General features: G+C 41.4%; 1 protein-coding gene across 3 annotated transcripts in view; it reads left to right on the forward strand.

Moving 5' to 3' along the window:
- Nucleotides 1–17,593, forward strand: part of DOCK11 (dedicator of cytokinesis 11) — a 233,020-nt gene that overhangs the window by 36,444 nt on the left and 178,983 nt on the right. For all 3 annotated transcript variants that reach the window (XM_075573152.1, XM_075573151.1, XM_075573153.1), the window contains exons 2-9: nt 4,497–4,613; nt 4,712–4,801; nt 7,132–7,214; nt 9,186–9,255; nt 11,723–11,818; nt 14,307–14,441; nt 15,932–16,109; nt 17,406–17,485. In XM_075573152.1, the coding sequence (XP_075429267.1) occupies nt 4,497–4,613; nt 4,712–4,801; nt 7,132–7,214; nt 9,186–9,255; nt 11,723–11,818; nt 14,307–14,441; nt 15,932–16,109; nt 17,406–17,485 (849 nt within the window). The remainder of the gene's footprint in view (nt 1–4,496; nt 4,614–4,711; nt 4,802–7,131; nt 7,215–9,185; nt 9,256–11,722; nt 11,819–14,306; nt 14,442–15,931; nt 16,110–17,405; nt 17,486–17,593) is intronic.

Below are 17,593 nucleotides of genomic sequence, written 5' to 3' on the forward strand. Positions count from 1 at the left end.
GGGCAGTGATTCTTTCCTACTGTTCACTTTTTTTTTTTTTGGCCTATTCCCATTATGCCTCATATTATTTTGTTACATATACATGCAGTCCTCGGTTATCCATCGGAATCCGTTCTGGAAGTAGCGTTGGATAGTGAAACCGTTGTAAAGTGAGTCCCATGTTAATCAGTGGCGGTGAGCGTCGGATAACACATTCAGGCGTCGAAAAACGGCCCATAGGGAGGCATTGTAAAGCGTTGGATATGCCATAAAGTGAAACGTTGGATAGCGAGGACTACCTGTATTGCTGTGAAGCACTATGTCCATAGATAGTGCTATACAATATGTGGGCACTTTACAAATAAACATAACAATAATAATATACAAATAAAGATATACATACTGTATATACATTAATGGAAATCGCAATCTATTAAGGAATCTGCTCCTACTTTACAGAATGGCCGCATTACACAGTACTACTCACCTTGCAGTACAGTATATTTATTTATTTATAAAATGTTTTACCAAAGTCATACATTGAGAGTTACCTCTCGTTTTCATGTATGTCGTGGGCACAGAGTTATGATGATAAATAAAGAAATACATAGTTACATTAAGTGAGCAGGGTTATACATTATATACAAGATATTGCATGCACAGTGAGAGATAATATATATTATTGGCGTGTGTAACAGTTACAGACCTGATTAAAATGTGAGACAGCTTTAGTTTTGAAAGAACGTAGACTGGTGGTGGCTGTAGGAGTCTCCAGTAGATTGTTCCAGTTTTGGGGTGCACGGTAAGAGAGGGAGGAGCGGCCGGATACTTTGCTGAATCTTGGGACCATGAACAGTCTTTTGGAGTCAGATCTCAGGTGATAAGTGCTGCGTGTGGTAGGGGCGAGGAGCATGTGGCTAAATAATCTGTATGGCTGCTTTGGGGAGTTTAGTTTTGTTAGAGGAGGATTCATGGCTTCTAAAAACTGGATTGAATTGCAGAACACGGACAACTATAGCGACATACAGTACAGTAGTTCTTAGAATAAGTGCAATATATGTACAAAATAATAACATTTTAGCCACTTAATAGAGTGTAGTTGATTACAAGCCCAAACATCACATTGATGTGTGAAGATATGGTATCACTTTTCCCAAAAAGAGAAACATCTCCGCCTGACATGTTATTAACACCTTGAGTGCCGCAGGCGTCCGTAACACTGACGTTTTGGAATTCTGAAATACTGTATCATGTAATGTCACGTAAGTGATTTGGAATTTGATTCATTGGTCAAGCCTGTGCTGGAAGGAACTGAAACATGGGAGGGGGGAAGCTATATATTTGTTGTTGTTCCTAAAGATTCCAAATAACAATAACAGTACGTGCCGGTCACAAGCTAAAGGGATCATCTATTAGTCAACATCGACTGCAGTTGGGGTAAGTAATGACCATTAATTTTAGCACAGCTCGGAAGAATCTGTTTTTTTTCCAAAGGTGAGCTTACCTTCCGGTCACTATATCATATATGTAATATGTAATCTTCAGCCCTTGTCGATCCACTGCTGGTTGATGGCCTGCCAAATGTGTGTGTGTGTATATATATGTATATGTATATATATATATATATATATATATATATATATATATATATATATATATATATATATATATATATATATATATATATACAGTGTTCGAGAAACCTATACATTTGCTCGCCCCGGGCGAGTGGATTTAACCCCCGAGCGAGTAAATATTGGCCCAAGCAGCACACGTTTGGTACTAGGTGGCGAGTAGATTTTTTTGTGTGGCGAGTAGATTTTTTGGTGATTTGTCAACCACTATATATATATATATATATATATATATATATATATATATATATATAAACCATACAATACCGTTTGAAGCACGAGATCAGGAGACAGCACTCTGGTAAGTTTGATCACAAGTTTTTGTATTGAAAAAGACACATAAACCGACGTTTCGGTCCCCCAGTGGGACCTTTCTCAAGGTCGGTTTATGTGTCTTTTTCAATACAAAAACTTGTGATCAAACTTACCAGAGTGCTATCTCCTGATCTCGTGCTTCAAACGGTATTGTATGGTTTATTATTGCTTTATGGGACAAGCACCCAATTTTTTCTACTTGCAAGTGGAGAGCCGGCTGCTTCTGTGGATTATATATATAATCCTCCGCTCCCCTCTCCCCCCCCCTCCACCCCTTTTTCCCCTCCACCCCTTTCCCCTCCCACCCCCTCCCACACTTCCACCCCTTCCCCCCCCTCCTCTAACCCTTCCCCCCCTCCTCTAACCCTTCCCCCCTCCTCCACCCCTTGACCCGTTCCTCCACCCCTTGCCCCCCTCCTCCACCCCTTGCCCCCCTCCTCCACCCCTTGCCCCCCTCCACCACCCCCTCCTCCCCTTCCCGCCGCCCTTCGCCTTCCTGCCCACTTTACCGCCTCCCCACCCCTGCCTCTGCCTTTCACCCGCCCTTACTCCGGCCGCCTCTGCCTTTCACCCACTGCCTCACAGCCGCTGCACGCACTCAACAGACACCCGCCATAACTCGACACATACCTGCCGTCACACACACTTGCTGCCTCCCGCCCCTACGCACCGACATCACTGACCCACCGCCTCACACCCTAGCAGGACCGCCACTCACAGAGAGCACTCACAACCCACGCGCCACCCGCCGCCTCACACCCTAGCAGGACCCCCACTCACAGACAGCACTCACAACCCACGCGCCACCCGCCGCCTCACACCCTAGCAGGACCCCCACTCACAGACAGCACTCACAACCCACGCGCCACCCGCCACCTCACACCCTAGCAGGACCCACACTCACAGACAGCACTCACAACCCACGCGCCACCCGCCGCCTCACACCCTAGCAGGACCCACACTCACAGACAGCACTCACAACCCACGCACCACCCGCCGCCTCACACCCTAGCAGGACACCCACTCGCAGACAGCACTCCCAACCCACGCGCCACCCGCCGCCTCACACCCTAGCAGGACACACGCCTCACATTTTTACATCACTTATAGCACCAAAATATACATTGTACTGTGGTGTGGTTACAATAAACCATTTTTATACAACATCGTATTACATTTTCTTCTATCTTTCTTTTCAATATTATTATCCAACCTTTACAACAAACAGTCACCTATTGTTCCACGATTTATAAATAATACTACCTATTATGCATTTACATTCCGGGCAACGCCGGGTCTCTCAGCTAGTATATATATAAAGGGTGCGAAATGCCGCGTCGGGCTTGTCTTTGTGTGTACTCCCCTTGGATCCCTTTCATCGGCTGTGAACTCTTGCTGCAACAATGATACAAAATTTCTTGCCTTTCTCACAATTGTAGGACTCCATACAAAGGACATTATACTCATTATTTTCTGCAAGTATATATAATGATTCCTTTATTTCATAAGTGGTGAATTTTTGTCATTTATTTGTTTCTTTGGTGACCTAGGTGGTATTGTTTTTGGCAACTATTACTAATAGCAGTTAATAGTTCACAGCACACAGCTGTTGTAATAATATTATTATTTTGACCGGCCGGTCTTTATATATCTCAGGAGGTTATTATTTTTCTCTCTTTTTTTACCTGAGTAGTAAGATCCTGTTTTTTCTATATTTACTTAGGATCTTAGTATTACCTTAATATTGACCCATCAAGGTCGAAACAGCTGTCTGTGGGTGTTTTTCTGGGTATGCACCTTAACCCTGGCTGTGCTCAAAGCTGTGACCATGCAGCAAGCTTAAGCCTATAGGGAACCATGTTAAAAATGGTTATTGAGGCAAAAAGTGACACTGTGTGCTCATTTGCATGTCATTTCCCAGAATCCCTTGCTGCAGTGGAAGTGCTGTATGCTGGGTGATAATGGGGAAAGGCGGGGTTGCAGACCTGCCTAAGACATGCAGATGAGCATACCGTTATATTTGCATATATATATATATATTATATTTGATATATATTATTATATATAAATATTACTTGTGAGCACATTCACATGTCTGACAGGTCTGTAACCCCACCTTTAACCATTATCACCCAGCATACAGCGCTTCCACTGCAGCAAGGGATTCTGGGAAATTACATGCAAATGAGCACATTGATAAGATTTACTACATCATGACTTTTGCTGCTGTCGGTGTCTTTTGTGTATAACAGAGGTGACCAACCCCAGTCCTCAAGGGCCACCAACAGGCGAGGTTTTCAGGATATCACTGCATCAGCACAGACTGAGCCACTAATTGAGCCACCTGTGCTGAAGCAGGGATATCCTAAAAACCTGACCTGTTGGTGGCCCTTGAGGACTGGAGTTGACCACCCCTGGCGTAGCTCAATGTTAATGTTACTGTGACAATTTGTTTTCCATGTGCTTGTGGCGTCCTGATGTTATCACAGCTGATTTAATGTCGGTAACATGATCACGTTTAATTTTTACTGCAACCAAAGTGACGATCACTTGGACTTTTTGGTACAGGAGAAAGCCAAAGTGGTGGAGCCTTTGGACTATGAAACCGTGATCTCCCAGAGAAAAGCTCAGATTTACAGCGATCCTCTCAGAGATTTGTTGATGTTTCCCATGGAGGATTTGTTTGTGAGTTGACTACTTTCTTCTTGGCTTTTCCAGTATATACACTTTGCGTGGGAACCCGCAGATGGATTGTTTGAATGTGTCACTGTTTTTGTTTAAAGATCTCTACAGTCGATCGTCAGCGGAGGACGGTACAATCCACCGTACCCGATGATGCAGAAAGCAAAGCCACGAGCCTGTTTGTGAAGGAGGTAAGGAGCAGACAGCCAGCTAACCAAAGCAGAGGGATTAGCAGATTGTTACTAATACCTTATCTCAGGGGTTCTCAACTCCAGTCCTCGAGCCCCCCAACATGCCAGATTTTAAGGATATCCCTGCTTCAGCACAGGTGGCTCAATCAGTGGTTCAGTCAACTGAGCCACTGATTGAGCCACCTGTGCTGAAGCAGGGACTGATCGAGCAACCTATGCTGGAGCAGGGATAATGTATATAGAGAGAAACCTGCATATAGTAGATACTGCAGATGCTACCCTGCTCAAACATATATAGAGGGAGAAGAGAACCAAACAGTGAAGGGAGGGTGGTGCTCACAGGGAATGGGGTATTGAGAAATTGGAGAAAGAAAGAATCCCTATATTGTGGCACTTCGAGAAAAATCACCCTAGTTAAAACTTAATATTTATTAGATAAATTAAAATAAAACTGTTTGGAAAAACCACAGGTGCAGGACAAAAAGCTAAATAAAACAAATTAAAAGAACGGAGAGGTGTGGTGAAAGTACTAATAAAGCAGTATTTTATATATACCTTCTTATTAAACTTAATTTAACCCTTTAATTGTGTATGGGTAGCCTGTCTGTATCCTGAGTGAGTAGGTGTAGTTAAGATACTGTTATATCTCAGATCCCTTATAACCAATTGTGTAAAAGATGTAGATCGGAAAGGATGTATTACACACAATCTCAGTGGAAAATGTCACTGGTGAAGAGGTATTAGTGTAAGGTTAAGCTTGGCTAAATATAGTTGGTTGCTGATGTAGAGCAACCATACATATAGCCCTGGCTGCCTAATATTATCAGTATATCTAACCTCTAACAGGACAAGCTTGTACAAGTATAGTGATAGAGAAGGCTAACCCTAAGGTCTGAGTGCTCTTGCTGCCCACGGACGCAGTCTGCGAAGCACTCAGGCGGTATACAGGCCCACACCTCTCCGATGAGCCGACGTCACGTGATGGTGACGTCAGACGTACCCTACGTACGTTTCACCGTAACTGGCTTCATGTATGGTTGCTCTACATCAGCAACCAACTATATTTAGCCAAGCTTAACCTTACACTAATACCTCTTCACCAGTATTGTATTGTATGTCTTTATTTATATAGCGCCATTAATGTACATGTTCCAGTGACATGTTCCACTGAGATTGTGTGTAATACATCCTATCCAATCTACATCTTTTACACGATTGGTTATAAGGGATCTGAGATATAACAGTATCTTAACTACACCTACTCACTCAGGATACAGACAGGCTACCCATACACAATTAAAGGGTTAAATTAAGTTTAATAAGAAGGTATATATAAAATACTGCTTTATTAGTACTTTCACCACACCTCTCCGTTCTTTTCATTTGTTTTATTTAGCTTTTTGTCCTGCACCTGTGGTTTTTCCAAACAGTTTTATTTTAAATTATCTGATAAATATTAAGTTTTAACTAGGGTGATTTTTCTCGAAGTGCCACAATATAGGGATTCTTTCTTTCTCCAATTTGTCTGAAGCAGGGATATCCTGAAACGCTGACCTATTGGGGGGTCTTGAGGACTTCAGTTGAGAACCCTTGGCTTAGCTGCAAAGTGTCATTCAAATTCAGGGAGATCGTTAAAAATGGAACACCCCAAAACTATCCTGCATCTTATAGATGTGGGAAAAAAGCGGCAAACATATTGAAAGGTGCAGAAGTCACTGAGAAAATGAGCATATAAGATACAGCTTTAGAACGATAGATAATAATACTAATATTAATAATAATAACTTTATTTCATATAACTCCTGTCTCCCAATGAGACTCAAAGCGTGTCTCAATGACAATATAGCGCTGTTCGCAGTACACAGGGATTTTACAGACATAGGCCCTGCCCAGATAAGCTTACAACCTATGGTTTGGGCAAATATTCTGTTTGGTACAGTGGCATATTATGTATAACTGGTAAAGGTTCAGTGATGCTTCTCACTAACTTGAAAACCTGTAATGTGATTAAATGTGGTGTTTTGCAATGCTATCTGTTTAGTGCCAGTATACTGTTTAGATGTGGCCAGCATTATTTTACCTGCTGGTATGGCAAAATATTGGGTTGTAATGCAGAATATCACGCCGTTTCCATAGGATTTAACGGCAGTGATAATGCAGAATATACAACATATCTCAGCATAATGTACCCGCGGGAGCAATGCTCCGTGTCACATCTGTACCTATAACTGCTATCCAGGTGCTCCTTCAGTTTGCTTGAGTGGGGACATTTCACTGACCCAGACCAGTTACACTTCATGAGTTCTGACAATATCTCATTATGTTTGCAGTGCATTAACTACTACAGCTCTGACTGGAAGGTGGTGAACTACAAATATGAAGAATACTCCGGTGATTTTCGGATGTTGCCTTGGTAAGTCTTAGTGTGTTAACACTAAAAAGACCACATTTTGTCAACAAATAAAATCTTCTAACTTTCCATTGTCCACTGGAAATGTAAGTGAAATATATCCAATAATGTCATTTTAATATCCTCTATTTTCCAAATCAGTGCAGGGCTACTTACCTTCTCCTGCTCCTCGTGCTACATTGCGGCGTTATGTGACATTACGGTGCCACGTTGTCATGCCAACGTGGCTCCGGGTGACACGCCTGCATCACGTGGTCATGGCAACACGTCGCCATGGGCCGTTGGGACGTAGTCATGGCAACGCATTGTCAGAAGCAGAAGATGCCGGAGATGAGGTGCAAGAGTAGAAGGTCAGGAAAAAAAATGTGCAGGTACCCTGCAGCAGCGCGTACCGGCAGAAAGAAAGCCCAGATCCAAATACGAATAGAAAGCGATAAAAAATGATATAATATATATTAAAGTTCAATCCATGCAATATTGTACATGTGTACTTTTGGAAATAAATCAGTTCTGTAGTATTAGATAATACTTGCTACATTTTATTTAAATTCAATGCCATTGTTAATGAGTTTTAATATACTGAGCATCATTTGATTTCTATAGTAGGTTTTAAAGCTGCAGACCAAGTAATATCCTACATGTGTTTTTTGTTTTTTTTTAATAAATCAGTTCTGTACTATGAGAAAATACTTGTAGGATATTTTTTTGAAAATAACAACTCTAAAATACATTTTTAATGTATTATAATGTAATAAGCTTTTTTTTGTTTCTAAAGCAACCATTTACAAAGTCACATCCCCTTCTTCTTCTGAAACAGGCTCTGGCACACCCCTTTTTGAGCCCTGCCCTCTCTCTAGCAGTGCACCAATTGTATCTAGTGACTGCCTGGTCACATGATCTTCCCTACAGAACTTTGCATCTTTGGTCCTCTTCTGCTGCACTAACAGCCATTTAGTGAACCCCCGAGACAAATCTTTTACTGATCATTGTGTGAATTGTATTGATGCACATATTAAAGGATGGGGGGAGGGGGAGAGGATATATTTTAGCTGCTGAGTCACACTGACTGAAGGATTGATTGAAACTAAAAAGCAGCCATTTAGTGAACCCTACAGTAGGAAGCAGGATCTTTGCTGATCGATTGCAAGAGAACTAATCGATCGTCAGCTTTAGTCATTAGTTTTCAATAAAGGTAATCAAAGGCATTTTTTTTTTTTAGTGCTGCTTGGATTGCCTCTTTAACATGAAAGATTGAGAAACTGTAGGGATCAATATTTGGTCCTTTTAGACTGTGTAAAAGATCATACTACACATTTGATGCTGTTTATGTTCTAGTAAAAGGTTACTATTTTTACGATGGCTTAGAGCTCCTTTATTTAAATTCAGATGTAGAATTGGGCTTGTAACAAAAATAAAAGGGACCATGCAGATTGCAGAGAAGGTGGTAGTTTTTCCTGCAGTCTTCTAACTCAGGGGTTCTCAACACTAGTACTCGAGACCCCTCAACAGGTCGGGTATTAAGGATATCCCAGCTTCAGCACAGGTGGCTCAATCAGTCCCTGCTTCAGTCCTATGCGTCAGTCCCTGCTTCAGCATAAGAGGCTCAATCAATGGCTCAGTCTTTGACTGAGCCACTGATTGAGCCACCTATGCTGAAGCTGAGATATCCGTAAAACCTGACCTGTTGGGGGGGGGGGTGGGGGGTCGGGGGTCTTGAGGACTGGAGTTATGAACCCTTGTTCTATCTAACAAAGGATGACCATACATAAGGCCACGGGATACGGAATCTTGGACATTGGAAAATAGAAATGGGTGTGAATGTTCTTTATCCCGCAAATTAGATTCAGTTATTTAGAACTTCAGTGTAACAGTAATTTAGATTGTTGGGAACATTCAGGGGAATTAGCCACGTTGTCTGTAGCTCTTGAGCTGTTTTTAAAATCTTTAAAAAAATGAAATCCCTCTTTTTGTTAGTAAATCCTTTCGGCCGGAGAAGACTCCTTGTCATGTGTTTGAAATAGATGAGGACTTCGAGAAAGATGAGGTAAGCAGGGGGAATGAATGGGTTACTCTTTGCACAATACAACTGCAGATACAAACAAGTGAGTACACATGAGGCTGGATGAACGGAGTCTGAACTATTGTGGGATTTGAAGCACAGTAGCCCTTTAAATTAACCGTTTAAGGGCTCAGTATATTATGGAACGGATGGGAAATTGGATTCAGCTAAAACAGAAACTTTCTCACCACTTCTCGGACACCTGTATATTCCTATATGTGTACATCTTTATTTATATAGCGCCACCCATGTACTTAGTGCATCACAGCAATAAGACACGTGACATAATAATATCACACACAATGGGTATAAGCGCTTCAGACATCAAAGTAACATTAGGAAAAGCCTTCTTCTTTGCATCAGTACTAGCAATGAAAAGCAAAAGTGCAAGAACTACACAAGCTTTTCACCTGGGATCTATTAACCACTCACTACACCACATTGCTCTGTAATAAATGCATGACCTTAGTCAACAACAAGGTCACAGTAAGTATTGGGTACTGTTACGTCCAGGAAAATCATGGCGACATTACTGAGATGTGGAAAATAGCTGAAGCGCTCAAATGCAGGTATAATATCAAAAATAATAAGCCAAACCACTAAACCAGGGTACTAACAATTGAAATAGTACCTATGTGTGATATTATGGGTACTATCCTCCTGAAGACAGGTGGTGTGTGGTGCAACCCACTCACCATCAGTCTCATTGGCAGGTTCCCCTGATAAATATACAAATACTCACATCCTGGTAGGGCAGGTAGGCAGGCTGTGCAGCTACTCAAATGCAATACAGAGAAAAAGGAGACCAAAAGCGCACCAGCACAAACGGAGCAGGAAGGACCCAAAACAAAAAATGATTAAAAGGGCACTTTAATGTGACAAAAGACCCATCCAACGCGTTTCAAACGTCACAGCGTTCTTTTTCAAGGAAAAAAAACGCTGTGACGTTCGAAACACGTTGGATGGGTCTTTTGTCACATTAAAGTGCCCTTTTAATCATTTTTTGTTTTGGGTTCTTCCTGCTCCGTTTGTGCTGGTGCGCTTTTGGTCTCCTTTATCCCGACATTACTGAGAATCTGACAATTGCTGCACAGGAAGTGAAATGTCTGTGGAATGGCTTGTGTGAGTCTCTTACGGTGTATTGGAGCATTGTTGGTTACTACAATGTACTGTAATATATGTAATGAAAAATATAGGAAGGTGTGTTAACTAGGGAATAGGCCAGAAAGAAGAAATACTGGTACAGTATATAAGAACAAAAAAACTATATATATATAACATATACACACACACACACACACACACACACACACACACACACACACACACACACACACACACACACACACACACACACACACACACACACACACACACAAATATAGTACATTTATTTAAAGCAGGGGAGTGCAAACTTTCCCTGCTGCACCACCCTGTCTAGCTTGCCCCTGTTCTCGCGCCCCCCCCCCCCCCCTACCTTGCATCCACGTCAATTGATGCTGCGGGGTCATGTGACGTCACGTTGCCATGGTGACCCATCACACAGCCGGCTTAAGCAAGGTAAGTGGAGTGTTGCAGGGGCCTCACGCGATCCCCGGCATTAAATTAAATGCCTTGGGGAAGAGCTTGGGGCCTCTGCAACCGCCCGCGCCCCCCCAGAGAAATCTCCCGTCCCCCCTGGGGGGCGCTTCCCCCAGTTTGCGCACCGCTGATTTAAAGCTTACTGGAAGTAAATACAAAAGCACACTGTGAGCAGGAAATGTTGGAAAGGGTGATACATTCTTATTACACAGCCCCACAAAAAGACTACAGTTGGGTTATATGGTTCTTATATGCCATATTTTTTTATGTTCTAGCTCAGTGGTTCCCAACCTTTTTTTGGTTAAGGAACCCCATGTGAAATTCTCAGGAACCCCCAACCCTCTCTAATAGCGCGTCTTAGATCAGATGCATTATAAGGAACCCCAACCCTCTCTAATAGCGCGTCTGAGATCCGATGCATTGTAAGGAACCCCAACCCTCTCTAATAGAGCGTCTGTGATCAGATATATTGTAAGGAACCCCAACCCTCTCTAATAGCGCGTCTGAGATCAGATGCATTGTAAGGAACTCCAACCTTCTCTAATAGCGCGCCTGAGATCAGATGCATTGTAAATTCTTCTGTATTTGGTACAATTTTTACATTACCTGAAAATTGCGGGGAACCTGTTAGGGATGCTCAGGGAACCCAAGGGTTCCTAGGAACCCTGGTTGAAAAACACTGCTCTAGCTAAACATTGACAAGCTGTGTGAGCACATTAAACATCTCAGTTAAAGCAAAATCTATGCATTCCTCTATGCAGGTAAAAAAAAAAAAAGTATAAGTATTGCATAGCTTTTGCTTACATATGATGACGGCGTTCTGAAATTATCTATACCTAAAAAAAAGTGAAATCCTTATTTTTCTTTTCAGGATTCATCATCACTATGTTCTCAAAAGGGCGGGATCATTAAACAGGGCTGGCTTTATAAGGCTAATGTCAGCACCACAATGCCCGTCACCATGAAAGTAAGTGCTGGAGGATCTCACGTCTTATCTATGATATTCACTTGTGAGATATGCAAAGAGGCGTCAGTGTTTTAGTAAATATATTGGGTTAGTAATATATCTATAGGCATATCTGCATATTTTAGTAAATATAATGGGTTAGTAACATATCTATAAGTACATCTGCATTTTTGGTATGATAAGTAGTTGAGTGAGACACTGAGTGCTCATTTTTATATCATTACCCAGAATCCCTTGCTGCAGTGGAAGCACTGTATGCCAAGAGATAATGGGGAAGGGCAGGGTTGCAGACCTGTCTGAGACATGTGAATGTGCTCACCTGTAGTATTTATTTGCTGTACACTGTACAGTGGAGGGTTTTTGTCACTTTATTTTTACCCACCTTAACTTTTTGAGCGTCTGATCCTACAAATGAAACTTGCAATGCAGATTTTGAAATGGTATTTGGAAACTGTCCATGGCATCTTCTCAAGATTGTACAAATCAATGCATAGAGGTCCCTGAATACTCCTTGTGCATTAAACTTCTAACTTTTTTTTTTAATATGTGAATTTGAACCTTTATTTAATGGGTCACTTCTATTGTGCGTTTTGTTACATGAAGAAACATTTGCACCATTCCTTCATCTGTGAAAAGTGTTTATTGGACAATCTATCATTTTATACCTTTTCATGTTCAAATTAACTTCTTAGCAACTCTTCTGTATCCTAAAAGACAAACCTCTTACACCAGCGAATCAGAAACCTCCCCCTTAAGGGCCCCGAACCAGACCAAGGTTCTCAGGCAACCACCCAACAGCCTATTCATATGCAAATCAGGTGTCTTGCTTGTTACTTAACCCTGGGGTGTCCGAAGGCCCACGAGGAGAGGTTTGAGAACCATTCATCTATACCTATGAAAGAATAATACAAAGTTTTGTCTGCCATCTGAAAAATGCAATTCCTCTTCCTCCTCCTCCTGCGGTTATTGCATGCACGACATGGCCAAGATTTAATGTGATGCAAGTCAAAAGAAAATGAATTATCGACTCGAGAAGGCCAACAAATACACCGTAATTGCTACAAGCTACACGGATGTGGGCACTGCGATTGCTAGAGATCCCTCCCGTCTCTAAATAGTGAAACATTTGTTGCTGCTTATTGGCAGCATACTGAAACATTGTTTCACTAAGTGTAGCAGTCCTGGAAGATGATGGATTATTTGCAGTAATGTGGTCAATTGTGCTAACGTGACAATTATTGGTAGACATTATATACAAGCAAGTGATGTGAGTTTGGGATGTCCTTGAAACGTCAATTAAAGCAGCAGTTCAAGTAATATCCTACGTGTGTGTTTTTTTTTAATAAATCTGTTCTGTACTATGAGAATACTTGTAACATTAAAAAAAAAAAAAGAATGTTTTAAAGACATTTTTAATGTTTCTGATGTAGGAAGCATTTCCAAAGTGACAGCCCCCTTCCCCTTCTGATAGGCTCTGGCTCTTGAGACCCGCCTCTCTCTAGCAGTGAACCAATTGTATCTAGTAACTGCCCAGTCAATCATATTCTAGGAACTACATTGCCCAGAATGCTGTGCAAGAACAGAATTAAATAACCTTGTGCAAGCGATCTACTACAGTTGATTACAGGAGAACGGATCGATCTGCAGCTTAGCTAATCACTTGTCAGTGTACAGATTGTATTGATGCACATATTGAATGGGGAAAAATATATATATATTTTAAAACGGTGGCTCTAAGACAGTTGAGAACTCATGAAAATACAGATAGTCTCAACTCCTGCAGCTTCTCCTAGGTGTATCAGGAAAGGACAATGAAGAGACCGTTCTAATGAGAAGGAGCTCAGAGGAAAGAGACGGCTACAGTATTTTGGGATTGTCCATTTTCAAAGGGGGCCGCGCGCTGCTTAAAATTGTTCCCGCATTCATAACCCCCTTTTAATATATGTGGGTAGGAAAGTCTCCTTGGAATCATTTACATCTAAACTGTAAAATCTGGCAAAAACAACTTATAAGATCACTTATCTATCATTGTTAACTTAGAAGAATAACAGGTGTCTGATACTGTACCTGGAACATACCTGGCAGGGATGGAGTTAATCCACTATAAGTATATTTTACTTTCATTACTTAAATAAGACCACATTTTCCTGCTAACTGGACTGACCTTTATATTAGATCACAGTCCTTTGGATGTGTACTGTAATGTGCATAACAAAACAAAGCCTATATCACTGTTCAATTTGCTGTCCTCGATAATAATTGAAGGTCACCTGCCTTACATGACATTAAAGAATTAAACAGTTTATTATGTATTACTAGAACATCTCATTCAGTGAATTGATTTTTTTTCCCAGTTATGACCTGATTCTTTTAATGCAAGGTTTTTGCACACTGATATAGACTACATGTCAAAAGTACATTTGTGCTTTGATGTATCTCTGTGGGAAGGGAACATTGTGTCAGTGAATGCTGCTCTTTCTCTCACTAGGTGTTCCGAAGGAGGTACTTTTACCTAACTCAGCTGCCCGATGGGTCTTATATCCTCAACTCGTACAAGGATGAAAAAAATTCAAAGGAATCCAAAGGCTGCATATTCTTGGATTCCTGCATTGATGTAATTCAGGTATAGCCCTCATTAGTATTATTATTGTTTATTTGTAAAGTGCCAGCATACTCCGCTGCGCGGTACAAAAGGGGTAGAGAGACTTGATCATATTGCACTTCAATTCATTACTGTTTCAAGTCTTTGTGTGCATGGACGAAACCGAATAAAGTAGTCTTTTAGCTTGGAAACGAGTCATCTTGAGAAGCCGAGAAGTAGAAAAATGTTTTGCTGCAGGTCTCTCAATCTTAAAAGGTCCTTATCAGGCTCAGTGGATGGGGATGGTAGCCAATGAAATACCATACACAGAGTGTGTACTCTAACTGTATTGTATTCACTTTGGCTACTTTAGTATTATCCTCTTGTGCAGTCAGTAGTTATGTGCAGCCGTTGGATGTGTTAGGGGGAGTTATTGGTCCAACATATGATAATAGTACATAAAAGTGTGTTCCTTCGTGTCATCTTCCTCCCCCGGTTTAATGTCCTATGAATCTCTTGGTTAAAGCTGACATTTTAGCCTTGTCTTTGGGCTATGTGCTTGTCAACTATAAGCAGTCGCCTTATACATCGTACCCGTAGGTGCTTATGCCATATCAGCCAAACCTCCCCATTGACTTCAATTGGTATTTTGGCAGCAACACCGCACCATCAATCACTTTGCCTGATAAACAATAAGCCGCTTAATGTTTATGGAAATGTAGGAGTGAATCTAATCCCCAGTGTACCTAATCCCTATTAATTTAATATGTTGATTGCTGCAAAGCCATATCATATGTATAGGTACCACAATATGGCAACTGTCTCCTCAATACATCTTTCCACTCTTGTATGTAGAGGAACCTTGATTTGGTTTTCTTTATGTATTGTGATACATCGCCATTTAGGAAAGTTCACCACTTAACAGTACCTTTTCCTACAAGGTAATATCAGTTATTCAGCTGCAGATCCCTGTTCAGTGATCACTAATTGGTAGTTTGTTCATTTTGGGTGGGGATTGTAAGAAAACTAACATCTGGGGTTTTTTTCAGACTCGATTAAGGGAATGTCATGATAAACAGCCTGATCATTGCAACTATTATGCAACATTTACAGTAGTTCTGCCCACTGGTTTTTATATAATTTCACTTTCTGTTCCAAACCGCTCTAAGCACAATCTCTGATACTGCATTTAAACATGTTTTTTTTTTACTGCTATCAATTGTTTACAAGCCTTTTGATTGTTTCCATTCCTGTGAATGCTTTATCCTTTTCAAGATTCAGTATCCGCTTTTATACTATAGCCATATTATATGGTTTAGGGAAAAATAGAAAATACCATTTACCTCACAAGGTGTTTTGTCAAATATATCCATGTTTAGCACAAGACAAGAGACAGGCAATTCTATAGGGAACCGCATTTAAGTGTAATACAGTATATAGAAAGGGAAATGATCTTGGAGGTCCAAGTGGTAGTAGTTTCTAAATGGTGTAACGTTTCCACTGAACATATAGTCTTCTTTGTTTTATTCCAGTGCCCTAAGATGCGTCGCAATGCTTTTGAACTCAAAATGCTAGATAAGTCGAGCCATTATCTGGCAGCCGAAGCAGAACAGGAAATGGAGGAGTGGCTGGTCACATTGAGGAAGATCATCCAGATCAATGCAGACAGTTTGGTGCAGGAGAAGAAGTACACAGTGGACCCTGTTCAAGGTTAAATAATATGAATAAAACACTCGCGGCCGTTTAATCATTTTGCTGCTGGAAGCGGAGGCACCTAAGTGGGCATGTGTCGGGCTTAGCAGCCCTCGCCTGCGAAATGGGAAAGCCAAAATGTTGAAACGATTCTCTCTTTTGATTTCCATTGTGGAGAAGGAAGCAGATGAGTGTTGTAACTTCATTTCCCCCTGATATCTTTATGTGTACATGCAACGTCAGCAATGTAATAACTAACATCTATCAATCTGACAAATTCCACGGCCAATCTTCCCTTAGTGTCTATCACTTAGGAATACTGGGGTCCTAAACCTCATCTTAGTGTATTTGGCAGCTGTGAGCAGGCAAAATACCTGTGGCTTTGTTTTTTTTTGCCTTGGAAGGTTTTTCCTGGGTTTGGCTTTTTCCTGCATTTGTGAGGAGAATTACGTGTTTTGGATACAGTTTGCATGAACTCATTCGCAATCATACATGTAACTGGCAGAGGCAACCGTGACTGAAAAATGCCCACTTAGCATTAGCAGCAGGCAAAACAAGCAAGAAAAGTAACCAATAATGGACAATGTAGAATAATTATGGTGTCATTATAATGGCAGCTTAATTTGCTTCCGTGACAATTAGGCCAGTTTAAGAAATGCATTATCTGCTACACTGCATTATATTGGGTGCATTGTGTGTCATCCCAAGCCACCTCCATTCAGTTGAAACTCCTCACATCAAAAGCTGAGTCATTCCAAGCATATTCCCTTCATACAATGATCTGAAGACGTGCAGGTTAAACATAACTCTCACTGCATCAGTTCTGCGTCTGGCCTTACAATCCATGTTCCTGTTGAATGTTGCTTTCCATCAATACAACATTTGGTTACATTAGTACAATCGTGTGATAAAGGGATCCTGTAGATCAGGGGTGCTCGACTCCAGTCCTCAAGACCCCCCCTCACCTCCCCTCCCCACCCCCCAGCAGGTCAGGTTTTCAGGATATCCCTGCTTCAGCACAAGTGGCTCAATCAGTGGAACTGGTTGAGCCACTTGAGCTGAAGCAGGGATATGCTGAAAACCTGACCTGTTGATGACCCTTCAGAACTGGAGTTGAGCACCCCCTTGCTATAGATCAGAATTCATCTTCTAAATGATAAAAGCATGAGTTGGATCTTTTTTTGTGTGTGTGTGTGTTTCCATTATAAAGCCTCATAGCTATTGTAAGAGGCCATCTGAGCTCTTGGATGTGATGCGGGCATTAAGTAGTCTGCTGGCTCATCATGCTAACATCTGCTTTTCTTGAACATTCAGATGATGAAGGCAGCAGTCAGGGGAAATCAGAGAACATCATGGAAAGCTTGGAAAGGAGCATGCATCCTGAGCTGGTGAAGGTATTAGTTTTAATGACTTGGGCTTGTAGAAATGAGTTAAAAACAGACGCAGCTTCTCCGACACTTTGGAGGATGGAAATGACATTTCTGTGCTATTGATTGTGATTG

This window comes from Ascaphus truei, chromosome 16 (genome assembly GCF_040206685.1).
Source record: "Ascaphus truei isolate aAscTru1 chromosome 16, aAscTru1.hap1, whole genome shotgun sequence".
In the NCBI taxonomy this organism is placed as follows: Eukaryota; Metazoa; Chordata; class Amphibia; order Anura; family Ascaphidae; genus Ascaphus; species Ascaphus truei.